The sequence below is a fragment of the Papio anubis genome, chromosome 19 (assembly GCF_008728515.1).
Source record: "Papio anubis isolate 15944 chromosome 19, Panubis1.0, whole genome shotgun sequence".
NCBI classification, from domain to species: domain Eukaryota; kingdom Metazoa; phylum Chordata; class Mammalia; order Primates; family Cercopithecidae; genus Papio; species Papio anubis.
This window is the reverse complement of record NC_044994.1, coordinates 3,595,841-3,623,334: the sequence shown is the minus strand read 5'-3', so window position 1 is coordinate 3,623,334 and position 27,494 is coordinate 3,595,841. Positions and strand designations below refer to the sequence as shown.

The 27,494-nt window shown below is 43.8% G+C and overlaps 1 protein-coding gene across 1 annotated transcript in view; it reads left to right on the top strand.

Annotated features, from left to right (window-relative positions):
* The window catches only part of RAB31 (RAB31, member RAS oncogene family), a 149,497-nt gene that overhangs the window by 105,049 nt on the left and 16,954 nt on the right, over positions 1 to 27,494 (top strand). Inside the window, exon 6 of the mRNA XM_003914153.4 lies at positions 27,279 to 27,388. Coding sequence (XP_003914202.1) covers positions 27,279 to 27,388 — 110 coding nt within the window. The remainder of the gene's footprint in view (positions 1 to 27,278; positions 27,389 to 27,494) is intronic.

Here is a 27,494-nt window from a genome sequence, read left to right as displayed (position 1 = left end):
TCTCTTCTTTGGAGAAATGTCTCTTCAAATCCTTTGCCTATTTTTTAGTTGGATTGTCTTTTTATTATTGAGTTGTAAGGGTTCTTTATGTACTCTGAATAAAAGTCTCTTATCAAACATATAATTCGCAAATATTTCCTCTCATTCTGTGTGGATTGTCTTTTCACAATTTTTACCGTGTGCAAAAGTTTATGTCCAGCTTATCATGTTTTTCTTTTATCTGTTGTTCACAAGTGATTGGCTAAATGGACATCACAAATATTTATTCATGTTTTCTTAGTGCTTACATTTAGGTGTGTCATCCATGTTGAGTTACTTTTTGTATGTAATGTAAGATAGGGGTCCAAATTAATCTTTTTCCATGTGGATATCTAATTACCCCCACACCAGTTGTTGAAGAGATAGTTTCTCTCCCATTGAATCTTTTGGGGTACTTTTGTCTAAAACTAGTCAACCACGAATGTGGTCTTATTTTTATCCTCTTAACTTTATTAGTTGATCTACACGTCTGTCCTGACACTAGTGTTATACTATTTTGATTGCTGTAGCTTTGTAGTAAGTTTGAAATTAAAAATTGTGAGTCCTTCAACTTTGTCCTCTTTTTCAAGATTGTTTGACTATTCTGGACCCTTAACATTTTTATATGAATTTTAGGATCTATTTCTTAATTTCTGAAAAACAAAAGGGAACTTTGATTTTAATAGAAATTATGTTGAGTCTTTAGACCAATTCAAGTGTTAATCCCATCTTAACAATTTTAAGTCTTCCCATCCATCAATGTGAAATGTCTTTTCATTTTATTACGTCTTCTTTAATTTCTTTTAGCAACGTTTTATAGCTTTCAGTTTATAAGTCTTGCATTTGTTTTATTTATTCTTAAGTATTTGATATTTTTTGATGGTATTGTGAATGGGATTGTTTTCTTATTTATGGCATTGCTTTTGGTTAGTGTGTAGAAATACAATTGACTTTTGTATGTTTATCTTGTATCCTATAACTTTCCTGAACTCGTTTATTAATTTTAGTTGTTTTTTAGTAAATTATCTGGAGTTATCTATATATGAGATTATATTATCTGGGAATAAAGACTATTTTACTTCTTTCTTTCCGATATGGGTGCCTTTTAGTTCTTTTTCTTGACCAGTTTCTCTGGCTGGAATCTCTAAAACAATCTGGAATAAAAGTAATGAGAGTGCACGTTCTTGTTTCTTCCTGATCTTAGGGATAAAGCATTTAGTCTTTCTCCAGTAAGTATCACACTAACTGGTTTCACATATATCCTTTTTATTCTGTTGAAGAAGTTTCCTTCTGTTCCTAGTTTGTTGAAGGTTTTTTGTCATGATCGAATGTTGGATTTTTTCCAAAACAATTTTTGCATATGTAATTACATGTTAATTGATTTTTGGATGTTAAACTAGTCTTGCATTCCTGGGATAAATCACACTTGGTTATGATGCATAATCCTTTTTATACATTGCTGGATTTAGTTTGCTAGTGTTTTGTTAAGGATTTTTATGTCTATATTCTTAAAGGATATTAGTCTGTAGTTTCCATTTCTTACAATATCTTTGTCTAGCATTGGTATCAGGGCAATAACAGTCCTATAGAATGAGTTGGTAAGAGTTCCCACCTCCTCTGTTTTCTAGAAGAGTTTGTGAAGGATTGATGTGATTTCTTTTTGTTTCTCTACATCAACCTGGTCTCCATGATGTCAATTCTTTTTTTTAATTTTATATTAGATTTATTTTTTGAAAGATAAGCGTTGTGTTTTAAAACACATGACAATACTATATGATAACATGTAAAAAATTAAATGGTTCCTTAATATCAACTATACAGTGTTTGAATCCAGAAAAATGGAGTCTATACGTTGCAATGAATTGCAGTTACATGTCAATCTTTTAGTCCATGGGTTACCCCTACCCTGCCTTTTTTCCCTTTGAAATTGATTTGTTGAAGAAACAGATTCATCTCTCCTACACAGCTTTATGAAATCTGAATTTTCCTTGTTGTTTCCTAACGGTGTTATTTAACTTGTTCCCCTATGCCCTTGAAATAAATTGTTAGATTTAGACTTGGTCAGAATCTAACTGTTGGTAATCTACTAAGTGATTATGGTTAGCAAAATGGTGACATTCAAATTCTGTCTTTCCTTCTTCATTTGTTGCATGCAGTGCATCCATAGAGAAACTTCCTCAAATCAACTACAATATTTAATTATACTGAGGTACAGTGTATATGAAAGAGTATGAAAGGGAAGGAAAATGCTTGATATATTCTGTATTTAGAAGGTTTTAAAGTAATGAAATGATTCTATAATACCCTCCCAAATGACCAATTAGGTTTTTTGTTTCATTTTAAAACTCATTAATTTAAACAAACTTTATATCTTTAAATTGCAGGTATTATTTTACTAATGCACAAATTGTCTAATTTGTATGATGTCAGTTCTTTAAGTGTTATCTAATTTGCTGTGTAGTTCATAGTATTCTCTTATAATCTTTTTTTCTTAATCCCATGACCAATTAAATAATCCTTCTAATTTGTGTAAGGTCAGTAGTGATGTCTCCTTTTCCATTCCTAATTTTAGAAGTTTGAAACTTCTCTCTTTTTTTCTCATTCAATCTAGCCAATAGTTTGTCAGTTTTGTTGACCTTTTCAAAGAACCAGTGGTTTTTAGGTTTTTTTTTTCATTATTTTTCTCTTTCATTTCTTTATCCTCTAATTGTTATTTCCTTCCTCCTGTTTGCTTCGGATTTGCTTTGTTCCTCTTTTTCTAGTTCGCTAAGGAGAAAGGTTAGCATATTTATTTGAGATCTTTTTGAATGTAGGCATTTATAGTTATAAATTTTCCTGTAAGCACTGCTCTAGCTGCATCTCATAGGTTTTGATATGTTGTTTTTAACTATCTCAAAATATTTTCTAATTTGTGTTCTAACCCGTTATTTATTTAATAGCATATTGTTTAATCTCCACATATTTGTGCAATTCCCAAATTTTGACTTTTCATCATTTCTAATTTAATTCCATTGTAATCTGAAACATACTTTGTATGGTTTTAATTATTTTACATTTACTGAGGCTTGTTTTATGGCTTAGTATATGGTCTGTCCCGGGGAATGTTCCAAGTGAGCCTGATGCCACTAAGTTTTTAACACCTATTTTTATACTTGCTATTCTCTCTTAGAGAGAGAAAAAGTCTAAGGTTGAGGGCCCTCTGCAGACAACTGTCTCTAACTAGAGTTTAATTATATTTTGTCCTTATCATATTTATTTTTAGGATTACATTCTCTTTATGATAGTTGACACTAGTGTTGCGTTTACAACAGTGATATAAAATTTATTTTAAAATATTAAAAAAGTTGATTTATGCACATGACACGATTATCTACACAGAAAAGCCCAAAGAATATACCAAAAAAGTTCTAAAAATGCTAAGTGGGTTCAGCAAAGTTGTGGGATACAAAAGCAACATGGAAAAATCAATCAGATTTCTATATATTAATACTAACAATAAATATGCAGAAACTGAAATTTAAAACACGATATTCTTTACAATTGCTCCAAAGAAAATGAAATACTTAGGCATATATTTAACAAAACATATATAGGAGCTGTATGCTGAAAAGTACAAAATGTTGATAAAAGAAGTCGAATAAGACTTGAATAAATGGAAAGACATATTATGTTCATGAATCGAAATTCTCAACATAGTAAAGATGTTCATTCTCTTCAAATTGAGTTATAGGTTTAAATGAAGTTTCTGTCAAATCTTAGCAAGGTTTTTTGTAAACATAAATAAGCCTATTCTAAAATTTATATGGGAAATCACAGACACTGAATAGCTAAAACAATACTGACAAAGACGGATATAATGGAAAGAATCACTGTTCTATATGAAGGCTTACTATATAGCTACAGTAATCGAGACCGTATGGTATTGGCAGTGAGATGGATGCATAGATCAATGGAACAGCATAGAGAACCCAGAAATAAATCTACACAAATATGCTCAATTGATTTTTTGACAAAGATGCAAAGGTAGTTCAACAGAAGAAGCAATTCAGCCGATGACCTTTTCAACAAATAGAGTAATCGGACATCAATAGGCAAAACAAAAACAAACCTCAAACTTAAATAAAATTAGTCTAAAATGAATCACAGGCTTTAATGTAAAATGTTAACCCCTAAAACTTTTAGAAAAACTTCTAAAAGAAAATAAATTTAAAGATCTGGGGTTAGGCAGAGTTCTTAGACTTAGTAAAAGCACAATTCATATAAGGAAATACTGATAAATTGGACACCCTTAAAATTTAAAAACTTAAAAATATTTGCTCTGTGAAATATTGGTGTGTGAAGAGGATGAAAGACAAGCTACAGACTAGGAGGAAATATTTGCAAACTATACATCTATAAGGGACTAGTATGTAGACTGTATAAAGAACTCACAAAACTTATATGAAAAATTTGAAAATGGGCAAAAGACATAAACAGATATTTCACCTGAGAGAATGGAAGATGGTGAGGAAGGATGTAAAACGACGTTCAATATCATCATCAAACCTATCAGAATGGCTAAAATAAAAATCAACAACATCACCTAATGCTGGTGAGGATATGGAAAAACTGAGTCATCCATACATTGCTGGTGTGAATGCAAAATGGCATAGCCACTCTGGAAAACAGTTTGGCAGTTTCTTATAAAACTAAACATGCAGTTACCATATGGCCTAGCAATCACATTCTCGGGCATTTATCCTGGAGAAATGAAAACTTATGTTCACACAAAACCTGCACATGAATATTCATAGACACGTTATTTGTAATAGTCCTAAACTGGGATCAGCCCAGATGTCCTTCAGCTACGAATGGCTAAACAAACTGTGGTGCATCCATACCGTGGACTACTACTCAGCACTAAAAGGAAGCAAACTGCTGATACGCGCAGCTCGAATGCATCTTCAGGGGAATTGTGCTGAGTGAATGAAGCCAGTCCCAAAGGTTTCACAGTGCATGGTTCCATTTATATAACATTTTAGAAACAGAGGATAGATTACTGATTGCCACGGGCTATGGTAAGGGGAAGTAGGGGTGGGGGACGGGGAGGAAAGTGGGCATGGATTTGAAAGAGCAACATAAGGGACCCTGTGGCTTTGGCACTGCTTGGTGTCTTCTCTGTGGTGGTGGACACAGGAACCTACACAGGTGATAAAATTGTATAGAGCTTAACTCACATACATAAGTGCATACAAGTAAAACTGGAGAAATCTGAATAAGATAGAATGCAACAATGACAATGTCCTCTTTGTGATATTATACGATAGTTTTCCAAGATGTGACCATTTAGGGAAACTGGGCAAAGTGTATGAGGAATCGCTTGGTACTGTTTCTTACAACTGCATGTAAATGAATCTACGGTTATCTCAGTAAAAAATCTGATTAACAAAAAGTTGATTTAGATAAAAATAATAAATATTAGAACAGTGAGGTAAGGCTATGTGTAATATATATGCATTATATATATTATATACACATGGCAAGAATTGCAAAGGGGAATGTATTTGACAAAAGTTTTATAAGCACACTGGGCCAGGTGATTAAATGAACCATCTCCAGCACACCTAAGGTACAAAAGATAAACAGGGTAACTGTATTAAAAACTCCTGTTTAGGAAAGAGGGAAAGGGAAGCCTGCTGCCTGGGTCTCTGCCCAGGGTGTCTGTCTCCTGTGAGACAGGAATAGTCGGTAAGTGATAGGGCCTGGGAACCTAGTGGGCACCAGCTTGTTGACACGTTTCTATGGCAGGGGAATCGGTTCTTGGTCAGCAATCTGGCTGCTCCAGATTCTGCCTGCTGATATAATCTTTCTGGGGAGTTAGCCAAACCTCTAAACCCCAGACCTTATTCAGAGCATGACCTTCTTTTACTCTAATCCCAAAGTACTTTGCTCTCCTGTAATTCCCAGAAAACTGTGTTTGATTTTTCACTGGGGGTTGTAGCAGGACAGTATGTAGATATATTCAAACTCTCATAAGTCTCTAATAATAAGAATGTAATATATAAGTGTATAAATCTCTTATGTAAAATATAATATAAATGTAATAATAAATATATATATATAATAAATATAAATGTGTGTAAATGTGTAATATAGATATATATATATAAAGTATGTGTATAAAATATACTCTGTGTAATACAAATATAATAATATAAATGTATAATATATATAATAATATATAAAATTAATATAAAATATATGTAATGTAAATATAATAATATATATAATATATGTATGTATGTGTGTGGGAATATGTAAGAATGTGTAGATGTGTGTAGATGTGTGTGTGTGTGTAGATATGTAAGTGTGTGTGTAGATATGTGTGTAGATGTGTGTGTAGATGTGTGTGTGTATGTGTGTGTGTGGAGTGTGTTGTAGTGTGTGTGTAGATGTGTGTATAGGGGTGTGTGTGTAGATGTGTGTGTGTAGGGGTGTGTGTGTGTGTTGGTGGAACTGGTCTCATCCAACACACTTGGGTTGTGTAAGCTTGTCGATCCTTGGAAGGAGCTCTGCCTGGCATATTTTGAGAATGTGCTGGATGGAAGTGGAATTAGCCCTCCAACCTTGGCTCAGCCCACTGAAGGCATTTGAGTGCAGAAGTACTTGGCAGAGATGCCTGTTCAGTGTGTTTCATCTTCTTGCATGTTCCAGTAGACAGTATAAAGGTCCGCCCCACTCCCAGAGTGGAAGGCATTCAGAGGCATCTGGTCGGGTACACTCAGGATTTTTAGCTTGGATTTTTTTTCTAGGTTCCTGATCTTGGTGAGGGATTTTCCTGTCTTGAGCAACCCTAAACAAAATCTTCCTCTGCTCAAATTATTGTGAAACTGAAGTAATGTACGGTCCCTCTGAATTCAAGGCATGAAAGCAAAGTGGAATGTGAGAAGACTGTCCTGGACTGTCACAGAGTAGGTGCTCAGGGCTGTAACCCCCGTCCTTCCTGCTGCCCTTCTCCCTCCGGGTGAATGTTGTGCTCGCTGCTCCCAGGGGTGGAGAATGTGCGGTTCCTGGTGGGTCAGGCCATTCTGTTCCCTCCGCCATCTGCTGATGCTGCAGTTAGGCTTGCAAAGTTGGGGACATTTAAGGGACTGACAGAGTTGCAAGAAAATAAGAACCTTAAATGGATTGAATCCACAGGATCTGGGGTACCAGCTGACTTGCCTGGTCAAGATGGCAGGAGAACCGAGTCTGCATGCTGAGCTGGGACTGGCAGCAAGTTTCTGAACAAGTAGCACATGGCATGGGGCTAATTCAAGGTCTCTGCTATTCTAGGAGGGTGGATTGGCCTAGGGTCTAAATAGAAAAGAAAACTTTGTCTCAGAAAGTCTGGGGAGCCCAACAGGAGACTGCATGGCCTTTTCCTGGGTCTGGCGGAAAAAGCAGGGCAGTTGAGTCTTGCAAAGAAAAAAGAGAGAAATAGGTTGTAACCTTGCCTCAGTGGTTTTAAAACTTTCATGAATTTAAGAAACCATAGTGCACTTGTTAAAAATTCTAGTTCTAAGAACCAGGTCCAGAGATTCGGATTCAATAGGAAGAAGGAGGCAAGGATATGTGCATTTTAAAAAGTGATCCTTTTACAAGTGGTCCAAGGGTCATTCTTGGAAAAGCGTTGCTTTCGGCAGTAGAAGTTTACGGTAGAGAAGAATGAGGAAGTCCCCGAATCTATCCTGGCAGCTGCCCAGGTCTCTAACTGCTGGCCGCACTGTCTGGGCTTCTCTCTTGCCCTTCAGGCCTCCTGGAGATGAAAACAATGACTCATCATCTTTCAGGATTCAAAAGTGGCGCCCATTATCCTAAGCAAATTAATCCAGGAACAGAAAATCAAATACTGCATGTTCTCCCTTATAAGGGGAAGGAAACATTGGGCACTCATGGACATAAAGATGGGAACAGACACTGGGGGCTTCAGAGGCAGGAAGGAGTGGGGGGCAGTTGCAAAACTTCCTCTTGTGCTCAGTACGTGGGTGACAGAATCAAATGTACCCCAAATCTCAGTGTCACTCAGCATGCCTGTGTAACAAACCTGCACGTGTACCCCCCGAATCTAAAATAAAAGTTGAAATTATTGGCTGCGCAGGGTGGCTCACACCTGTAATCCCAACACGTTGGGAAGCCGAGGTGGGCAGCTCACCTGAAGTTGGGAGTTCAAGACCAGACTGGCCAACATGGCGAAGCCCCGTCTCTACAAAAAATACAAAAATTAGCTGGGTGTGATGGTGCGTGGCTGTAATCCCAGCTACTTGGGAGGCTGAGGCACGAGAATTGCTTGAACCCAGGAGGCAGAGGTTGCAGTGAGCTGAGATCGCACCACTGCACTCCAGCCTGGGTGACAGAGTGAGACTGTCTCAAAATACAAACAAACAAACAAAAAAGTTGAAATTATTTAAAACACACACACACACACAAAACACCAAACTGACACCATTGGCCCTGCATCTTTAATCTCTTCCAAAGCATTTCCAGGGCCTCTCTGCCCCGACCCCTTCATACCCCACACTCATAATCACCAGAAGAGATGTGATTGGGTGCAAATTAATATGAGGCTCCCCTGTGTAGCTTGGATATTTTTCTAGGTTCCTGATCTTGGTGAAAGATTTTCCTGTTTTGAACAACCCTAAACAAAATCTTCCTCTACTCAAAATTATTGTGAAGCTGGAGTAATGTGTGGTCCCTATTCTGGATGGTTCAGCTCCCTTATATCCAGCCTGTGCTTGTTGCCTTTGGCTTGGGTAAGGGGTTAAGGTCACCTGGCTTTGGGACCTCTGTGAGAGGACCTGCAGGTATTTCAGGAACCATCTGCTTTAGGGCCATGTGGCCAGGATCCTACACGAAGGAGGGAAGGTCAGAGGAAGAAGTTCATGTCCTATCCCGCCCTGGCCCTTAAGCAAGAATCACTCCCCCACATTTCCTCTGACAAGCATGGGCAGCCTTGACCTATGGCTGCCATAATAAGTCATTTCTTGGGAGAAATTACTCCAACCCCATCTATTCCGCGTAGCAGGTTCCAGTTCTACATTTCTTCTGCTTGATCTTGTTTTGTTGATTTTGAATTCTTGGCTCTACACAAATCCCCTTTGACTCTTCCCAATTTGAAACTCTTTCAGGCTTTCCTGGCCATTTTTGGACATTGCCTTCATTTCATGGCTTCTAATGGAACTGCGTTTCAGCCTCAGGGGTCTCCTGTTGGCATTTCCTTGGAATTCCACCTCTCACTGGTATATTTAGGGCCACGAATGAATCAGAAGGATGAGAGAGGGATGGGGAAGTGCTGATGGGAGAAAACCCCTCAGACCTAGTTTATTTTTCAAGTGGTAGCAGTGGGAAGTTACCCAACAATAGTGACGACGGGGGCTGGGTTGGGAAGTGGGAGAACCTTCTTCTCAGAGGTGGTGGGTAATGACCTTGAGATGGCTTTGCTGTCACTGGCTGCCTCTGCCCAAGATTCCTCCTACCCTCCGCATAAATACAACCCAGGAGATGCTCAGGGGCGGTTCTCGTGCACTCTTGCCTCTTCCGAGGGAAGGAATCATGGTCTCTAAGATCTTACGGAAGCACTCTGGTGCCTCTGACAGAAACACTGGGAGGGATGGGTGGGACTGCTGCCAGGGAGTCCAGAATTCCTTACTGGAGTAGAGGTTGTACACCAAGAAAAAGGCATCTGGTGTTAGCAGTGAAAACAGGTAGGGTAGGAGGAAGGAAATTAGTCCTGTCAGCTCTCAGTCATTCGATTAGCAAATACGTTTTGGTGGTTCTTTTGTGGCAGCAAAGTGCTGTGAGAATAGAAAAGAGACAGTCTTTTCCTTCGAACTATTAATGTTTACTTCTATTTGGGCAGCCAAGAAAGGGGGTGGGGAAATATCTGATGAGCGATATAAGACTATATTTAATAGAGTTCCAGGTGGTCTGATGCAGTCCAGAAAGGGCAGAGGAGTTCAGGAAAGGGAGAGGTCGGAATCATCTGTTGTGACTAGGAAAGGCATGGGACAACATGTGTCCCAGGTGGGGCATGTGCCACAGGCAGTTACGGATGTGTTGGAGGAGGAAATTCTAGGAAGGGGGAAGATCTGGGACAAAGGCCTGGAGGTGGGAGTGAGCTTGGCACGTGTTGGCAGGGAGGGGCCGTCAAGAATATCTACCCTGCGCCTGCCCTGGGGAATAGTGGGAAAGACGGCTGGATGGTGTGGATCTCAAAAGCATGCAGAGTGTGTGGGCTTGATGAGCTGATGGCTCCTGCCTCAGCTTCCCCATTGCCAGGCAGTCAGAACACTGTTTTCTTCTGAGCCTGTTGTGGCCCCAGGCTCCTCCTTAGTGCAATGCCTCAGGTAGTCACTGCCAGTTAAAGAGATCAAACCTATTGGCCATCCTCCAAGGAGGCTATGGGAGCCGGTCTAGTGTCTTACGTGCGTGATTCATGCAATTTCCTGTGCAATCTAGAGCTGGAAACCAGGGCAGACCTGTACTTCCACAGTGTACACAGTCAAGTTAGAAACACCACCAGCCATCTCCTCAGTTGTTTTACATTTTTGGATAAAACTGTGGTTTTTAGCAGATTAAAAATACATTTGGAAATAAATACTTTTTACTACGAATAATAAATTAAATTGCCTTCATCTCTTACTTGTGACTCCACAACTCATTCCGGTCTTGATAGTGAGCCACAGTTGAGTAGGGAAGTTTCTTAGAAATTATACAAACCAAAGAACAGAATTTGAAACGCTGTACCCTAAAAATCCAATTTATTCCAAATACTAAAAGCACTAAAGCCAGTGAACATCAGTGAACATCATGGCAAGTGTTAAATGCACATAACGTTTTCCTTATGTGAGATAACGAGGAGGAATAGAGCCTGTGCTGTGAAAACGTGTGTGCTCTGAGATGTGCCTGTCCGTGTTCTGCGAGCGATGCGGTGCAGACGGCCCCGCCCATTCACCTGCTGCTATCGAAGGAGGAAGGAGGGAGCCGAAGACTGAGCTGCCCAGAGAACCCAGCAAAGGCATCTGGAATATCTCTTTCTTAATTACAGAAATTCTTAAAGAAGAATATATAAAACGTGCATATCGTAAGGAATATTGTGGTAATAAAATGAACAGCCGTGTAACTGTGCCACAGAACCCCCTTCCCCAATCGTATCCCCGTCTCTCCACCCGGAAGTAACCACTCTTCTCACTGTGGTGATAACCACTTGTTTTCGTTATGCTTTACACCTACGTTTACATTTTCCAAGCAGTAGATGCGCCCGTTTTCGAACTTTGTAAACGGAATGAGACTGTATGTGTCATGTGATGACGTGTCTTTCACTCAGCATGCTTGTCAGATTCACCTGATGGAGGTTAGCTGTGGTGTCTACATATTCATTGCTGTCTACTGTTCTGTTTTATGAGTGGAACACAGTTTATTCATTCTATTGGTGGATATTTGAGTTATTTCTGGCGTGGTGTTATGAACATTGCTGCTTGAACGTTCTAGTACATATATTGCTATGTGTAAGCATTTCTCTGGACTGGAGTAGGTAAGAGTTGAATTGCTGAGTTTCAGGGCGTGCACACCCTCAGTCTTACTAGGTAATGCCAGTGTCTTTCACGGTGGCATGGAATGTGCCAATCGTGTGTATCCCTTCCTGCAGCTCTGCATCCTTGCCACGCTTCAGAATTGTGATCCTTCAGGGCATATAGTGATATCTGACAGTCATTTCAATGTGCATTTTCCTAATTATCTATAAAGTTATCATCTTTTTATATATTTATTGGCCATTTAAGTTTCCTCTTCTGTGAAGTGCCTGTTCAAATCTTTGCCATTTTTTTTCTATTAGATTGTTTACCATAATCTTGTTTATTTTTAGGATTTTTAAAAATACATACTTGATGCTATTCTTTTGTTATCTCTATGTGTTGAAACTATCATCTTCAAATTTAGGTCTTATCTTTTCATTTTCTTTATGTTGTCTTTTGCTTTAAAAACATTATTATTATTATTTTAGAGATAGGATCTTAGGTAGTTGCCCAGCTGGAGTGCATAGCTCACTGGAGCCTTGAACTCCTGGGCTCGAGCAATCCTCCTGCTCAGCCTCCCAAGTAGCTAGGACTATATAGGTGTGCACCACCATACCCAGCCAATTTTTTAAAAAAATTTTATGTGTTTATAGAGATGGGAGTGTTGCTGTGTTGCCAAGGCTGGTCTCAAACTTCTGGCCTCAAGGGATCTTCCGACCTCGACCTCCTAAAGCTCTGGGATTATAGGCATGAACCACCGTACCCAGTTCTTTTTTCCATTTTTTAAGAATCAGGATCTTGCCATGTTGCCCAGGCCAGAGTGCAGTGGCTATTCACAGGCCTAATCCCACCACTGATCAGCACTGAAGTTTCGACCTTCTCTGTTTCCTACCTGGGTCAGTTCACCCCTCCTTAGGCAACCTGATTGTCCGTCACGCCTAGGAGGTCACTATATTGCCATGAAATTTAGTGCAGACACTGTTGGTTCCTCTGTCCCTTTGACATTTGCCTGTCATTTTGGTTTTTGAGCACTTTCTTTCTTTCTGGCACAACAAGCTGTTTCAGGTTTATCTTGTATATTTTTGGCTCCGGCCCTATAGTCAGCCTGACTCCTTTTCCCTAACTAGGACTCCACAGGAAACAGAGTCCCTTCTTCAAGGAGCTCAGCCTAGCAGTAGACAGCTTCTTTGTAGGCAGGACCAGGCTTCCCTGCAGCAGAAGGGAACTTGAAATCAGGGTAATGAGCTTCAGCAGGGACAGGCCACCATGCTGCCCTGAGAGGATCGTGTGCGGACACGGGGCTGTGGCATGGCCCTGCTTTGACCCTGTGCCGTATGGCTGTGCTGTAGGGACAAGTGGAGCCTGGAGTGGCCTGAGCTGGGGACTGCCCTGAGGTCTTTTCACTCCCCAAGGCATTGCATAAGTAATTCCACTTTCTATTTGCACAGCAAAATCAGGGACAGTTTTCTAGAACACGGGGTGCCTCCGCTCCCCGCAGCCCATGATGGTCTACCCTGGGTGGTGGGCCCTTGCCTGTCTTAGAGACAGAATGCTCTGCAGGATTCCAAGTGGTCAGCTGTGGCCCACAGACCACTGGCAAGTGGAGGCAGAGCTGTGGAGCCCTCGGGAGCCACAGAGGGCTGCCGCCTGCCACGAAATGCCTACTCAGCTGTTACTAGCCCCCTGTGGGTGGCAGTGCTAGTGATGTACAGAATCCTGGGACTAGTGTCAATGACTCTATGGATATGCTGAGTGATCTGGGCGTGCACTGCTCTGGTGGCCTTTATGGTCAGGAGGTGACATGCGGTGACAAGAAAGGAAGAGCTGGCCCAAAGGGATTCAGCCCAGGGTGAGGTCCACAGAAAGGCCAGGGCCAAGAGGCAGCCAGCACCCCAGGCCGATGGTGGCCTCATATCGCCCATGCCAGAGGCCAGTCCTCGATTGCTCCCAACCCTCGCTCGAGGGTTCAAAAGGAAATGAGCGGGTCTTCCCATCAGGGTCCAGATGAGCTTCTGAAAAAAAGCATGACAAAACAACCTCCGGAACATCCCGGAATGACCGACGCAAAGTACACCCCACACGGCACAGCACAGAGATCTTCAGGGGTAAACCGTGGACGATCTGAATGACAGCACGGACCGTCAGCAACCTGCAGAGCTGCCTGGCCAAGAAATTGCCAGACGGAGGCAACACTTGCAGGCAAAGGAGGAGAAGAAGGAAAGGCCGGAGCAGGCAGGGGCAGGAGTGGAACAGGCCACAATGTTGGAGTGAAGTGCAGACCTTCCTGGCCCACACTCCTCTGAGCATCTGCTCGAGGACAGTAGGGACCACGTGGAGGACAAGGACTTGGCAATGGTGGGGACAGGGAAGCAGGACATGGCGGTCCCTCAGCATCCCGGCTAGCAGTCCCTCTGAAGAGTGGATGATGATGGTGACTTAGGTGTGTCTTTCGAATATCCTGAGCGGGAGACGGGAAAAGCAGACATGCAATCCTGGGAAGAAATCCAAAGGTGTAAAGAACTCACAGCGGAAGTCCAAAGTCTGCCCAGTGGGCAGGCCTCTCTGCAGGGCACGAGGGCACAGCTGGAGAGGGAGCTCCCAAAACTGCAGCTGAGGGTTCCCGCTGCCTACACTGCACCGAGAACCCATGATGGGGTCTCACGGGAGTCCACGGAGGAGGATGCCTACTGCCTGGGCCTCGACCAGAGACTTCAAAAGGTGCACGAAAACGTGAACCGCGTGTGTCAGACTTGCGACCACTACAAGAAGATGGCCCAAGTCCTGGCCCGGGAACCGAAAAAAGACACTTCCAGTTTTCAGAGGGAGATCTTCTTCTGTGAGAAAATGGCCCAGGAAGGCTGGATGGCCGCTGTGTCTGCTGAGAGCGCTCCAGGCGCTCCGGGAAGAAAATGACCACAGCAGGCAGAAGCCGGCTGATTTTGAGGCCACGTTCCAGCCTCTCCGGGGTGGTGCTTTGGCTCCTGGGGATCTGCCTGCAGCCCACAGGGGCCCAGAAGTGTCAGGGGGACCATGGGCCGACAGGGCCCCCAGAAGGGAGGCGGATCATGATGTGAGGGTTCGGGTCCAGAGCACCTGCTGGTTTGATTCTGTTTTCCCTGTAACCAGGTCCTGAACGCCCAGAGCTTTGGCAGAACATCAGCCAGTGCTGCTCCCTTTAAGGCACTTTTGATTGATCTCTTGTTAGTTTAGTTCATTAGTTGATGCTGAAGTTGCTTATATTGATGTCTGATCGATGTCATTAGGCGTAAGGTACTATTTTTCAAGTAAATATTGTTTAATATAATTCTTGCAAATACACAATTTCCACATTTCTGGGCCCTCCATAAGTACACAGGGCAAGTATTTCATTTTCATTTAGAAAAAGGGCGTCTCTTACCTCAACATCATTGTGTTTGTTATGGATAGGAAGACATAGGCCATATCTGATCTATGAGCTGTTATTAGAAAATAGCACAGTAAATTGGCTGGAATAAACTTTGGTTTTAAAACAGTGCCAAAAGAGTCATAAAATTCTTTGTCTCTGACCCAGAATTCTTGGGTCTTCTGTCAGCATCCATGGACTATATCAGATGATTTTATTGACTTATAAATAGGGTAAAGTCAATCCCTTTATGCTTTTTATGAGACAGATGGGATACTGATAGAGATATGACCGTCTGGAATAGAGCCAAATAATGAGCTTTAAGGGAAGTCCTTGAGATTCAGTGGTAGATACGTTGAACAAATTATACAGTCTTTTGTCCAACAAATGGTTATCCACTATGCAGCCTTTTTTTTTGAGATGTAGTTTCACTCTTGTTGCCCAGGCGGGAGTACAATGGCACAATCTTGGCTCACTGCAACCTGCGCCTCCCGAGTTCAAAAAATTCTCTTACCTCAACCTCCCTAGTAGCTGGGACTACAGGCGCATACTACCACAACTAGCTAATTTTTGTATTTTTAGTAGAGACAGAGTTTTGCTGTGTTGGCTAGGCTGGTCTTGAACTCCTGACTTCAGGTGAGCCACCCACCTCAGCCTCCCAAAGTGCTGGGATTACAGGCTTGTGCCACTGCACCCAGCCCACTATGCAGCCTTTTAATAAGGGGGACAAACCTGAACAGCAGGTGGTCGGCTCAAAAACACCTTTCCTATAAGCATGTGGATCTCCTCACTAATTCAGCTGTCAGTCGTATTGTGGCAATTAGCAATAAATTTCTTCTGGGGTTGAAGAGGAAGGTTCTACCAACTTCAGACAATATTTACAGAGACATAAAGAAAGAAGTCATAAAGAAATATTCAAAGTTCAAAAAAAGAAAGAACATGAGTTCTTATTGATGCCTCTAACTCTAACCCAGAAACACAGGCCCTGTTCTAACCTTCTTTGGCGGTGGGGGAAGGATATTAAAAGCCATCAACTTCTGAATGATTAAACAGAGTGGTAAGCTTCTGTTCCTGGGGATTTTCTTCAAAGACAGAGTAATCTCTTTTGCCTTCACTTCACATATGGCCCAGAAGTTTCAGCATTTCATAATGTAACTTCTATTAATATTAAGAACTACAACTATCTCAGTGATTACTTTCAAATGGCACAATTTTTACTTATAGTTGATCTGTCTCCTGTTTATTTAGGAAGTGGGTTGTAAACAAGTTAATTACCATCACTGCCGACCCTAATTGAGTGCCTACTGTGTGCATGTGTGTAGTTTATGTCAATCCTCCTGTCCTTTTCCTATCTTATCAGTCAGGAAACCGAGACACAGGTGGGTCGAGGAGTTGATCCCAGGTCCTGTAGCTAAGATGGTGTAGAGTCCAGCTTCTGACCTAAGTGGTTTGTCCCAGAGCCTGTGTTCTTGACCATCACGGTATCTTGCATCTGCTAAGAAGTACAAACAGGACCCATGACAGAGAGTAACTCCCAAACTGCCCCGAGAGAAAACGGCAGCTGATGTGATCCTGCTCAGAGGATTTGGAACAGACAACTCTTTCCAGTGGCTCTTTCTCTGGCCTCTTCAGGACTAGGCTGAATTTCTGTCAGGAGAAGGGGATTAAGAAGCAAAGGAATGGCCAAGTCCCCTAGAGAACCTGTTTTCTGCCCAGTCCCTGTTGGATTCCAAATTCTGATATGTTTTCCATGAGAAACAACCCATTTAAACCTGACACTGCTCGTTTGAACTTGACACCAGGAATTTAGCCCCAGGTGAATAGCAGTTAAGGACGTGTGTTATTAAGTAGGTGAGGCCCCTTGGGAGCAGAAATTCTTCCCAGGTACACGGTTGTCAAATGCTTTAGCTGTAAGTGCTTAGATCGTTGCAATGTGTTATTGTCTCATTAGATATTTGCTGTGAAGGGAGTGGTTATTTGTTTTTTTCAAAGAAGTTTGTTTTCAGTTTTTTCCATCTCACAGGTAAAAATCCAAGTGTCTGTAAGAACTAGCATTTTAAACAGATTTTGCTGCTTTAATTATTGTTAAAATGGTTCCCTCATCTGTGTGTTACATAGACATCTTGGGTATTTAGAGAAAATATGAGCTGGGGGGAGCATAACAAACTCTGATTATTCATTTCAGTGGGTGCTTGCCGGAACGGGGCCTGCTGTGAGAATGCGTGAGAGCACACACAGCCCTGCAGCCCTCCTCTGCTTGATTCTGATGAAATGTTGTGAATGATTTCCCTTGCTTTTGGCTGCAATATCTTAAACATGTGGGATGGTTTTGACAGAAAATAATTCCACCACACAGTTAACAGCATCTCCCGCTCCCTGCTGCTGTGCTGCTCATGGCCGGCTCAGTTGGTCTTTTATGCTTGACCTTGGAAGGGGGCTGTGGCTGGGGGACAGAGTAAAAATGTAATGCAAAAAAAATGTAATGAGATGTTAAATGTTACATTCCAGGAGTTTGGCAGAATATAATATGCTTAGTTTTTTTCTCTTACAGTATTTTAAAACTGTAATATGCGTGCTAGAACATGTATGAACCACCAGAGAATTTGTTTTAGGAAGTGCTCATGAGTCCACTCTTCTTTTTCTTTTTATTTTTTTTTTTACTGTAAAATGGTGCCTGAGTAGTATATATGTTATTGTGCCCTAGGTATAGTTATCTTGATACAGATCTCCAAACTACTGGCTTCATAGTGTCAGATTATGAATTGGATAGAGTGAAAAAATATCAGACTTGACTTTTTATAGTCCCCCCTACAAGAATTATTCTCCATCATTAGCAGGCTTGAGAGCTGTTGGGAAGCTTGCTACAGTGTCGATTTCTGGGGCTTGCCCAGTAGGCATTCCGATTCTGTAGGTCTGGGAGATTTGAGTGGCATGAGGGGCGAGGTGGAACACGAGGCAGGGGAGTCAGTGTGTGAGAGCGAGAGGAGTGGGAACACGAGGAGGGTCAGTAATGTGGAACTGGGTGAAACATAGGGAGGTCAGTGGCGAATAGGGTGAAACATGGGGAGGTCTGTGTGTGGTGAAGAGCGGGGTGGGACACGGGGGAGGGTCGGTGGTGGCGAACGGGGGTGAAACATGGGGAGTCGGGTGGTGAGGGCGGGGTGAAACGTGGGGGAGGTCGGTGGTGGTGAGGGCGGGGTGAAGCATGGGGAGGTCGGTGGTGAGGGCAGGGGTGAAGCATGGGAAAATTCAGATAATATGAAATAAAGGTGGCTCTCAGGAGAATCCAAGTGTATGAGAATAATTAAAACAAGAGAGAATCAGTAATGTGAAACAGGAGTGAACATAGGGAAGGCTGAGTGTGAGAATAAGGAGTGAACATAGGAGAAGAGTCAGTGTGAGAATAGGTGGCTACTCGGAGAAAATTCAGTGTGTGAAACAAAGTGCTTCTCGGGGAGAATCGGAAATTGTGTGAGGAATAAGTGGCACCACAGGAGAAGTCAGATAAGGAGTGAAGACACGGGAAGACGAGGTAATGGCAAAGAATAAGGTGGGCTGCCGAAGAATCGGAAACGAGGGTGAAGCTGCCGAGGAAGGTGAAATTAATGAAGCGAAGGAATAAGTGAAGCTGCTCAAAGTGAAATTGTGAGAATAGAATTGAAACATCAGGAGGAGTCGATGTGAAATAAAGGTGAAACATAGAGGATAATCGAATTAATGTGAGGAATGGGGTGAAACATGGGGAGAGTCAGTGTGTGAAGGAACAGGGTGGCTGTAGGGAGAAGATTCGGGTGGTGGCGAGGAGCGATTGGCTGAAACATGGGGAGAGTCAGTGTGTGAGGAATGGGGTGAAACACACAGGGAGAGTCAGTGTGTGAGGAACGGGGTGAGACACATGGGGAGAGACAGTGTGAGGAATGGGGTGAGACACATGGGAGGACACATGTGAGGAACGGGGTGAAACACATCGGGAGAGTCAGTGTGAAGAATTGGGTGAAACACATGGGGATACTCAGTGTGTGAGGAATGGGGTGAAACACGGGTGAGTCAGTGTGTGAGGAATGGAGTGAAACACACGGGGAGAGTCAGTGTGTGAGGAATGGAGTGAAACAGATGGGGACAGTCAATGTGAAGAATGGGGTGAGACACGGGGAGAGTCAGTGTGAGGAACAGGATGAAACAACGGGAAGAGTCAGTGTGTGAAGAACAGGGTAAAACACATGGCGAGAGTCAGTGTGAAGAATGGGGTGAAACATGGGGAGAGTCAGTGTGAGGAATGGGGTGAGACACACGGGGACAGTCAGTGTGAGGAACGGGGTGAGACACGGGGAGAGTCAGTGTGAGGAACAGGGTGAAACACAGAGGGAGATTTAGTGTATATAAAGATATTTGAAATCTGTGCAAAAATAATTCAGTAAATAGTGGTGGAATAAATAAGAGAAGGAAAAATATGAGAAGATAAATTCAAAATGGAACAAGGATTTAAATGTAAAACAGTGAAATCATGAGACAGAAGACGAATAAATTTTTAAATAATCTTCAAAATGGAATGAATTATTTAATCATGATACAAAACTCATAAGCCATGGCTGAAAATGATGAATAAGCCTGACTATATGAAAACTTCTGAGTGGCATAAATGCCATAAACAGGAATCAAATACAAATAGCAGGTTGAAAAAAATTCGGAAAATGTATTACAGGGGGCTAGGTTCCATAATATGCAAAGAACAATTACAAATAAATAAGAGGAAAAAACCCTCAAATAATCCAAAACCAACCTGGGCAGAGAACATGTACAAGAATGTCATGGACCAAGAAACATTCATGGCTTCTAAAAAGTTATTCACCATCCTTGAATAAAAGTTTCTCAGAATTAATGTCAGATTTTTTTCATTGAGAAAGAACTTCAAAGTACGATGCAGTTTTACTCTTGGGGTGACTTATGAACATTAATATACTTGTCAAGTTGGCTGATCTGGCCTGTGCTCCCCTCGTGCTTCTATGGAATGTTGATAATTGGACCGGGAGCTCTCCTGGGCATAAAATGATGGGGTTGAGTAGGATAACGCTACGAAGGGCCTTTACTTGTTTCTTCTACTTGCATCATTTCCTCAGTCCTTTTGGCATTCTGTAAGAAAATAGTGCCATGCCGTCATCCTCGCTGAGACGGCTTTGCAAAGATTCATTTAAGAAACATTAATAAATAAATAAATTTAAAAAAAAAAGAAACATTAATATAACACTTATGGTGTGCCCTGCATTATTCTGAGCACTTTATAATATCAGCCTCCTTTTCCCTTACGTAAACACTGAACATTGCTATAAAATGTCCACCCAGCCTGGTGGAATGCATGGACGACATAGACCTGAGGGAGGTGAGCACTGAAGGGTATTTACTGGTGGAGACGATCACGTTCTTTCTGTGAGTGGTACACTTGGGCTGCCTGTCTGTATTTACCCTCTCATGTGAGGTACTCATCTGGGCCACCTGGGAACGACTCGGAGCCAAAACCCATGGCCAGGATGCCTGAGTATACTCAGGCAGACGGGAGTGGAGGTGGAGCTCATCTCTCCAAAGGAACCTTCCCAGTAAACCTCCATAGGGAAAAACATTCTTCTACGCTTAGCCTATGGATTTGATTCGCTTCCCTCACAGGCAGGGCTTCAGGATTTCCTCTGGTGTACCTGTCTTCCTTTCCCGCAGCCATCAGTGGAGGAGGACCACAGAGAACTTAACCAGCCCTGAAATTAGATCGAGGCAGCTGCCATGTTGCCAGGTTACTTCCACAAACAACAAAACAAGGACCCCTATTGGGTAGCACAGGCCTGTTGGAAATGCTGGAGCCCACAAGAATGTTGTTTCCTGATCCCCCTCCCCTGCTGAGAAGCCTCTGAGTGCCAGGGACCAGCTCAGGGCTCCTCCTGTGTCCAAGAGATATGACAGGCCACTGCCTGGACCTCACTGGAATACAGGCTGGTTAACATCAGAGCCTGGGACTCGGAGGAGACTCCCTTTCATGTTGTTTTCACCCTCGAAGCCTCCCTCCCAGCCCACTTGGAAGGCTGGGTGAGCCTCTAGTCCCGGGTCTTTTCCAGTTGACTGTCTCAGCACTCACCACCCTTCCCACTAAGTCCGCAGATCCCTCCACTACCCACTCCTCCTTTCTGCTGAAGGCGACTTGGGGTGATTTTTGTCCTCTAGTCATTCAGCAGATGCTTACTGATGGCCTCCCAAGAGCCAGGCACTGTGAGGACCCCTGGACATGAAAACAAAAGCCATCGTCCTGGTTCGAAGACATCCATAGCCTGTTTGGACAGAGAGACAGCTTCACAAGGGGATGGTATGACGATAGGGGTATGACAGGAAGAGGGGAAGAGCATCTAGCCTGGTGGAGGGGCTGCCAGGCTGAGCTCTCCAGGAGGCCGTGTGAGATGTTGCCACGTGTACAGGAGGAGCAGGTGCAAGAACTTGAAGTTCCACCATCAGCAGCCGATTTTAAATGGCTGTGGCTTCGGGGGTGAACAGGGGAAGAGTAAGACATGAAGCCTCATCCTGCTAAGGTGTTGGTTTGATTCTCCAGCAATCAGAAGATGTTGGAGAATCCTATTCAGAGGAATACTTGCTAGATTCGCAGTTTGAAGAGTCCCCACCATGGACACATGGATTGCGGGAGGCTAGAGGGCCAGGAAAGGCAACCGCGGGAGTCCCTGTGAGAAGTGAAGAGGGGGTGACTGCAGCAGAGGCAGCGGCTTGGCAGTGAGGCTGGAGGGAGGATAAGCAGGCTTTATCACAGAGCAGTGAGGGGCTCTAGAGGGGAAGCCATGTGGGGGAACTTGGTGGTTTCTGGCTTGGGAAGCAGCAGGTTTGCGAGAAGAGTGGCAGATTCGAGGGTGAGAGGTGGTTGGTCGGGCTTTGACAAGTTGTATTTGTGAAGTCCATTTGCCATGAGCAGCACTCAGCTAGTTCAAGGGGGAGGTGTGTCCAGACATGAAAGAGAAAGGGTGGAGTCTGTGGCCCCCGAGCCTGTAACCACACAGCATGAACGTCAGGTCCCTAAGATGCTCTGCAGGACGGTGTCCACCATGGGAGGCAGTCACCCATCCTTCATCCTGACTCAGTGCTTTCATCCCCATCACTTGAACTTGATTGGTCCCCTTTGTGGCCCGGCAGCTGTTCCTGTGATCTCCAGCTTTCCCACTTCTCCGGCCCTCCCCATCCGCAGTGGCTCAGGAGGGACTCCAGCTGCGTTCTGAATTCCACCCTCCATCCTGACCACTCAGCCTGCCCGGAGCTGGCCGCCGCTGCTGCTTTGGGATGGGGGTGGGCTTCAGATAGTCAGGGAGGAAACCCTGAGTAATGCTGGCATTGGTGGGCCACGCAGACTGTGATCAGCTCCGGGAACGTCTGTGAAGGAGCATCCAGGGGACGGGGCTGGCCTGGGGGAATCTGCACCCACACTTCCCGCCGTCGCGGTAATTCTCAGTGATTTCTGCATGTAGGTTGGTCTAGAAAGTCTAAAAATAGTCTTCACCGTCAAAACTAACTCTGCGTGTTTAAACCTTGGCTTGGGTGAACTCGTTTCAGTTTACCTGTTTCAGCACCTAGCACAATGCCCAGCATATAGTAGACACTATACACTTGTTGAAAAAAAAAAATGAACAAAAGTCACCAGATGCCATACCCCCTCCCATCGTCGTAACGACGGGAGGCCTATGGTGGCACCTTTCTGCCTCATGGGCCTGTGCAGTGGCCTCTCCTGAAGTGCACCTGGAGTTCTCAAATGTTCCTGGTTTTACATGTTTGCAAGGCATTCTGGGAAGTGAATTCTCACCTTCACAAAACTCTCCTTGCAGATTGTAGGCACACCGTTTGTTCCGACAGCAATTTATCTGACGCTAACTGGATGTCCTACTATTCAGTTCAATTCAGACTCTGACTACCTGGAGTCGGCGTAGACCCTGCGAGTTAAGAGCTCTGTCCTGCAAGACTGCCTCCCATTTCAGACTAGAGCTGCAAGTTTCTAGTATCCCCCAGTTACCTGCATTTCTGTGTAACAGACTACAAATTTGGGGTCTCCTATGACCTCCCCTCAAATTCAGTACTTCACTAGAATGGACTCACAGAACTCAGGAAAGCACTGTACTGTCAAAGGAAGGAATTACAACAAATTTATTTTTAAATATTCTTTAGAGACAGTATCTTGTTCTGTCACCCAGGCTAGAGTGCAGTGGTACAATCATAGTTCACTGCAGCCCCACACTTGCCAGGCTCAAGCAATCTTCCGGTAGCTCCTGAGTAGCTGAGTCTATAAGCACACACCATCACACCTGGCTAGTTTTTCCTTTTTTGTAGAGATGGGGCCTTGCTATGCTGCTGAGGCTGGTCATGAACTCCTGGTCTGCAGCGATGCTCCCGCCTTGACCGCCCAAAGTACTGGGATTACAGGCATGAGCCACTGTGCATGGCCCGAATTTAGTTTAAAGATCTCAATTGGCTTTATTCATGATTCTAGAATTGACAACGAATCATTCCATAAAATAGAATAAGTGTTCCCATGAGCTGAGCAGAGGGGATTGGCTTTATAGACAGAGGAGAGCTGAAGAAAGCAGGAGCCAGGAACAGGAGCCTGCTAGTCATTTCAAAGATACTTTTCTCGGGGGACAGGCAGAGGGAAGGACAGGGAAACAGAACGATAGAAAAATATCAGATTAGTTAACATTTTATGTAAGGACTAAAGCCAAGGGAACTTCATTCCATGGCTACTGAAGATTTCAGCTGGCCTATTTGGGAAATTGGCTGTTACCTCTTGTGACTTCTCAGAAGGTCAGATAACCACTTAGTTTGGGTTTGGTGAAGGGGAACTTAAGCATGAGTGACTGTGTTTATTTTTAGTCTGGTCTCTTGGGGCCTAATACAGGAGCTCAGTCCCAAGCAAAGGCCTCCTATAATATTAATTTGACATACAGTTCTGTTGTTATGGACACAACACAGGAGTAGCTAAATGGGAGAGACAGCGAGGGCAAAGGGCGAGAGTGGGACAAGGAGCTTCCAGCCTCTCTGGGGTACCACTCCCAGCAAACCAGTGTGCTCAGCAGCCTGGACCCTCTCAAGCCTTGTGTTCAATAGTTCCTATTGAGGCTTCATTACTTAGTCATGATTGATTAAATCTCCAGCCCGAGAGGCTGGGGTTGGGGCTGAAAGGTTCAACCGTCTTAACCATGTGGTTGATTCCTCCAGCAACCAGGCTCCTCCTGAAGAGGCCACAGGATGGTCTAGGGCCATACCCTATCAAACTCAGGCATGGTTGAAGGGGCTCTTCAAGAATACCAGAAGACACTCCTATCATGCAGGAAACTTCGAGGGTCTGGGGAGAACTGTGCCAGGAACCGGGGCAAAGACTGAGTCTGTATTTTTTATTATGCCACAGTAATGGGAACATGTTTTGACACTCAAGAGTGGCTGTTCCTTCCAATCTTAGTTCACATTAGAGGGACTTTCGCTGGCCGGATTCTTCCTGTAAGCGCCTGTTCTTTAGAAGGACAGAGTGGGCTTCTGCCCCGCTCCACCCCAACTCCGGTGCATATGACAGTTTGAAACATTTTGAGCCCCACATGTGTCTGTCAAGATGGAAATAACGGCCTCTGGCATGTGGTGCCGGTGGGTGCTTGTGCCATTGGGGCCCAGTGGGAGTGAGGTGGACAGAGACACGGGATTGAGTTACGCCCTGTCTCACCTCTCATTAGGCATGTCACTTCTGCCTTCCGAAGATTTAATGAGACCCACCTCTAGCATGGAAGGAGCCTGAGGGTATGCTTTTCTTACCTTTCCGTCTCCAGACCTATGTTTTAAACTGTGGAGGAATGAGCCTCTTGGCCATGGTCATCCTCAGGACGGAGATGTTGGGCTGTGGCACATGATACCTGTTCTCTTGTAAGCCTGGTGAACCTGTGCCGCTCCTCCTTGTCCTGCAGTTGGCTTGATTAGAGGGGTTGAGGAAGCACTTCACCTGTGAATGTGATTTCCTCTCACCTGCGGGCCCAGAGACATCCTTGCTTGCCAGGTGCTCCTCACCCCACCCCCAGTAGGGTAGCAGGTGACATCTCCTCCTGCACCCCATTGTGGGCAGAGATGAGCCCCACCCTTTATCTGTGCTTTGATAAAGACTTTGGGAAGAGGCTGGGCGTGGTGGCGCACGCCTGTAATCCCAGCACTTTGGGAGGCTGAGGCAGGTGGATTACTTGAGGCCAGGAGTTCAAGACCAGACTGGGTAACATGGTGAAACCTGTCTTTACCAAAAAATACAAAAATTAGCCAAGCGTGGTGGCACACACCTATAATCCTAGCTACTCGGGAGACTGAGGCACGAGAATTGCTTGAACCCGGGAGGGAGAGGTTGCAGTGGGCCGAGATCGTGCCACTGCACTCCAGCCTGGGCAACAGAGCAAGACACTGTCTTTGAAAAGCAAACAAACAAAAAAAGACTTCAGGAGGAAGTAAAAAACAGATATCATGCCAAACTGCACAGAGAAAAGCACTTTTCTGGAATCTTTCAAATATAAACGTTCTGCTGCCAGAAAAACTCAAGCGTAATCCCTGTGACAGGCGTGGGTCTTGTCTGTTACAAACGAGAGAGTGAATGTCGGGGTGTACTTTTCCCTGCAGTTTGGAAGCACAGGTACCCACTGACTTGGCTCCGGGGACATATTTCCTTTGGCTGAGAGGCTGGGGCCATTGTCTTTAACATGATAGACCCTAGTTAGGCGCTCTTCCAGCTAGGACTGAAGGGTCCTCCCTGCATGTGATTTGAGTCCTATAGGAATTTGAATGCCAGAGTAGAATTTCCTTGGTAACTTTAAACCTCTTGAAGCAATTTACAGGCTCTGAGGTGGGTGGAGGAAGGGGCGGGGAGGTAGGCACTGTCCCATCACTCCCTGTCCCTGTTTTGATTTTGTGTCTGCCTTCTTCTCTTTTCCAATAGCAATTCTTCTGGTTGAGGATTGTGTTACCTCTTGCCTGCAATATTAGAGGAGCTTCCAGATTCTTCTCCTCACCTCCATCCATTCTGTGCACCATTTTTTCCTAGACTGTGGAGCTGACGCTGTCACTTCCTGTCCTTCAGTGGCCTCTGGGTGTAGACAGTCATGGTGTGCCTCCCTCTCTCAGCTCCAACCACTCTGACATTCTCTCCATTCGGGCCCATGTCATTCATTTGCAAATCCACCATAACACCCCCAGCAGTGCTGGGTGCAGAATCAACTTTTAATAATCTTCAGGAATGTGTGCACTCTCCTGTCTCTGGGCCTCTGCTCAGGCTGTCCCATCCCAAATTCTTATCTGCATTTGCCTAGCCTTCATGGCCACACTTAAGGTGAGCACCTCTGGGCGTCTTTCTGGGGTTCATTGAACAGAACACATCACTTTCTCCCCCTCTGCTCCTGAAGCACTTTATGTTGTAGTGTTGTGGATTAGAGTGCCCCCAGATGAACCCTGTTTGTCCATGCTCTAAGGCACAGGTGCCAGAAGGCAGGACCTGTGGTTTCCCTGGCCCCTGGGAGAGGGACTGGCATGCAGCAGCTGCTGGAGAATAGGAACTGCGTCTTTTTTATCTTTGAATCCACCACAGCATTTTCACATTGCAAAGAGGTCAATAGATTTTTTTAGGCTGGTATGGCCGTGGACCCCATCCAAGTACTAGCCAGGCCTGACCCTGCCTAGCTTCCAAGATCAGACAAAATCGGGTGTGTTCAGGGTGAGATTTTTTTTTAAATTGTTCATTTAAATAGAGTTCATGCCCTAAAACCTTTGTGAGGACATCCTTTTACAGATGAAAGTCCAGATATGCCATCCTGTACTGTAGCCATGGTGGGTATAACCATGCTTGTTTCCAAACTGTCACAGCACATTGCATATTTTCTCTGATTTGTGAAAGATAATATGTAAAAAGTTTCACAAAAGCATGTGTGCACAAATGTACTAACAGTGGTGTTGGTGTTTTTTAATACTGAGTCACGTAATGGGAAAAAAGTTGAAATGAGCCGTAGCTCTGAAAGTTGAAATGTGTACTGCCATATTCATCATGGTTTTCCTTGCTGTTCTGGAAATCTTCTGTGGGAGCAGGAACACTGTTTTATATATGCATATCTTCTCTTCATGGATACCAGAGACTGGGTTTTAAACTTTAAAAAGTCTCACTAATACTAGGCATCCATTCTTGCTGAGTGATTGAGTTACTATTCTACAAGAAGATAAAGGAGCTGTTGCCACACAAGCTGTTTGGTCTTTTGGGTGATTTGTATTTTACAGACGAGCATTCATTTCCTGTCTGTCTTTGACCTCTTTTCCAGGGAGGTTCCCCTGAAGGATGCTAAGGAATACGCTGAATCCATAGGTGCCATCGTGGTTGAGACAAGTGCAAAAAATGCTATTAATATCGAAGAGCTCTTTCAAGGAATCAGTAAGTACCTGAAATTGGTTTTTCAGTCCAATTGCATTTTTATGCTTCTGGGAGTCAAAGGATAACATTTTAGATCTCTGAAGTAGGACATTTCCTCTGTGTGAAT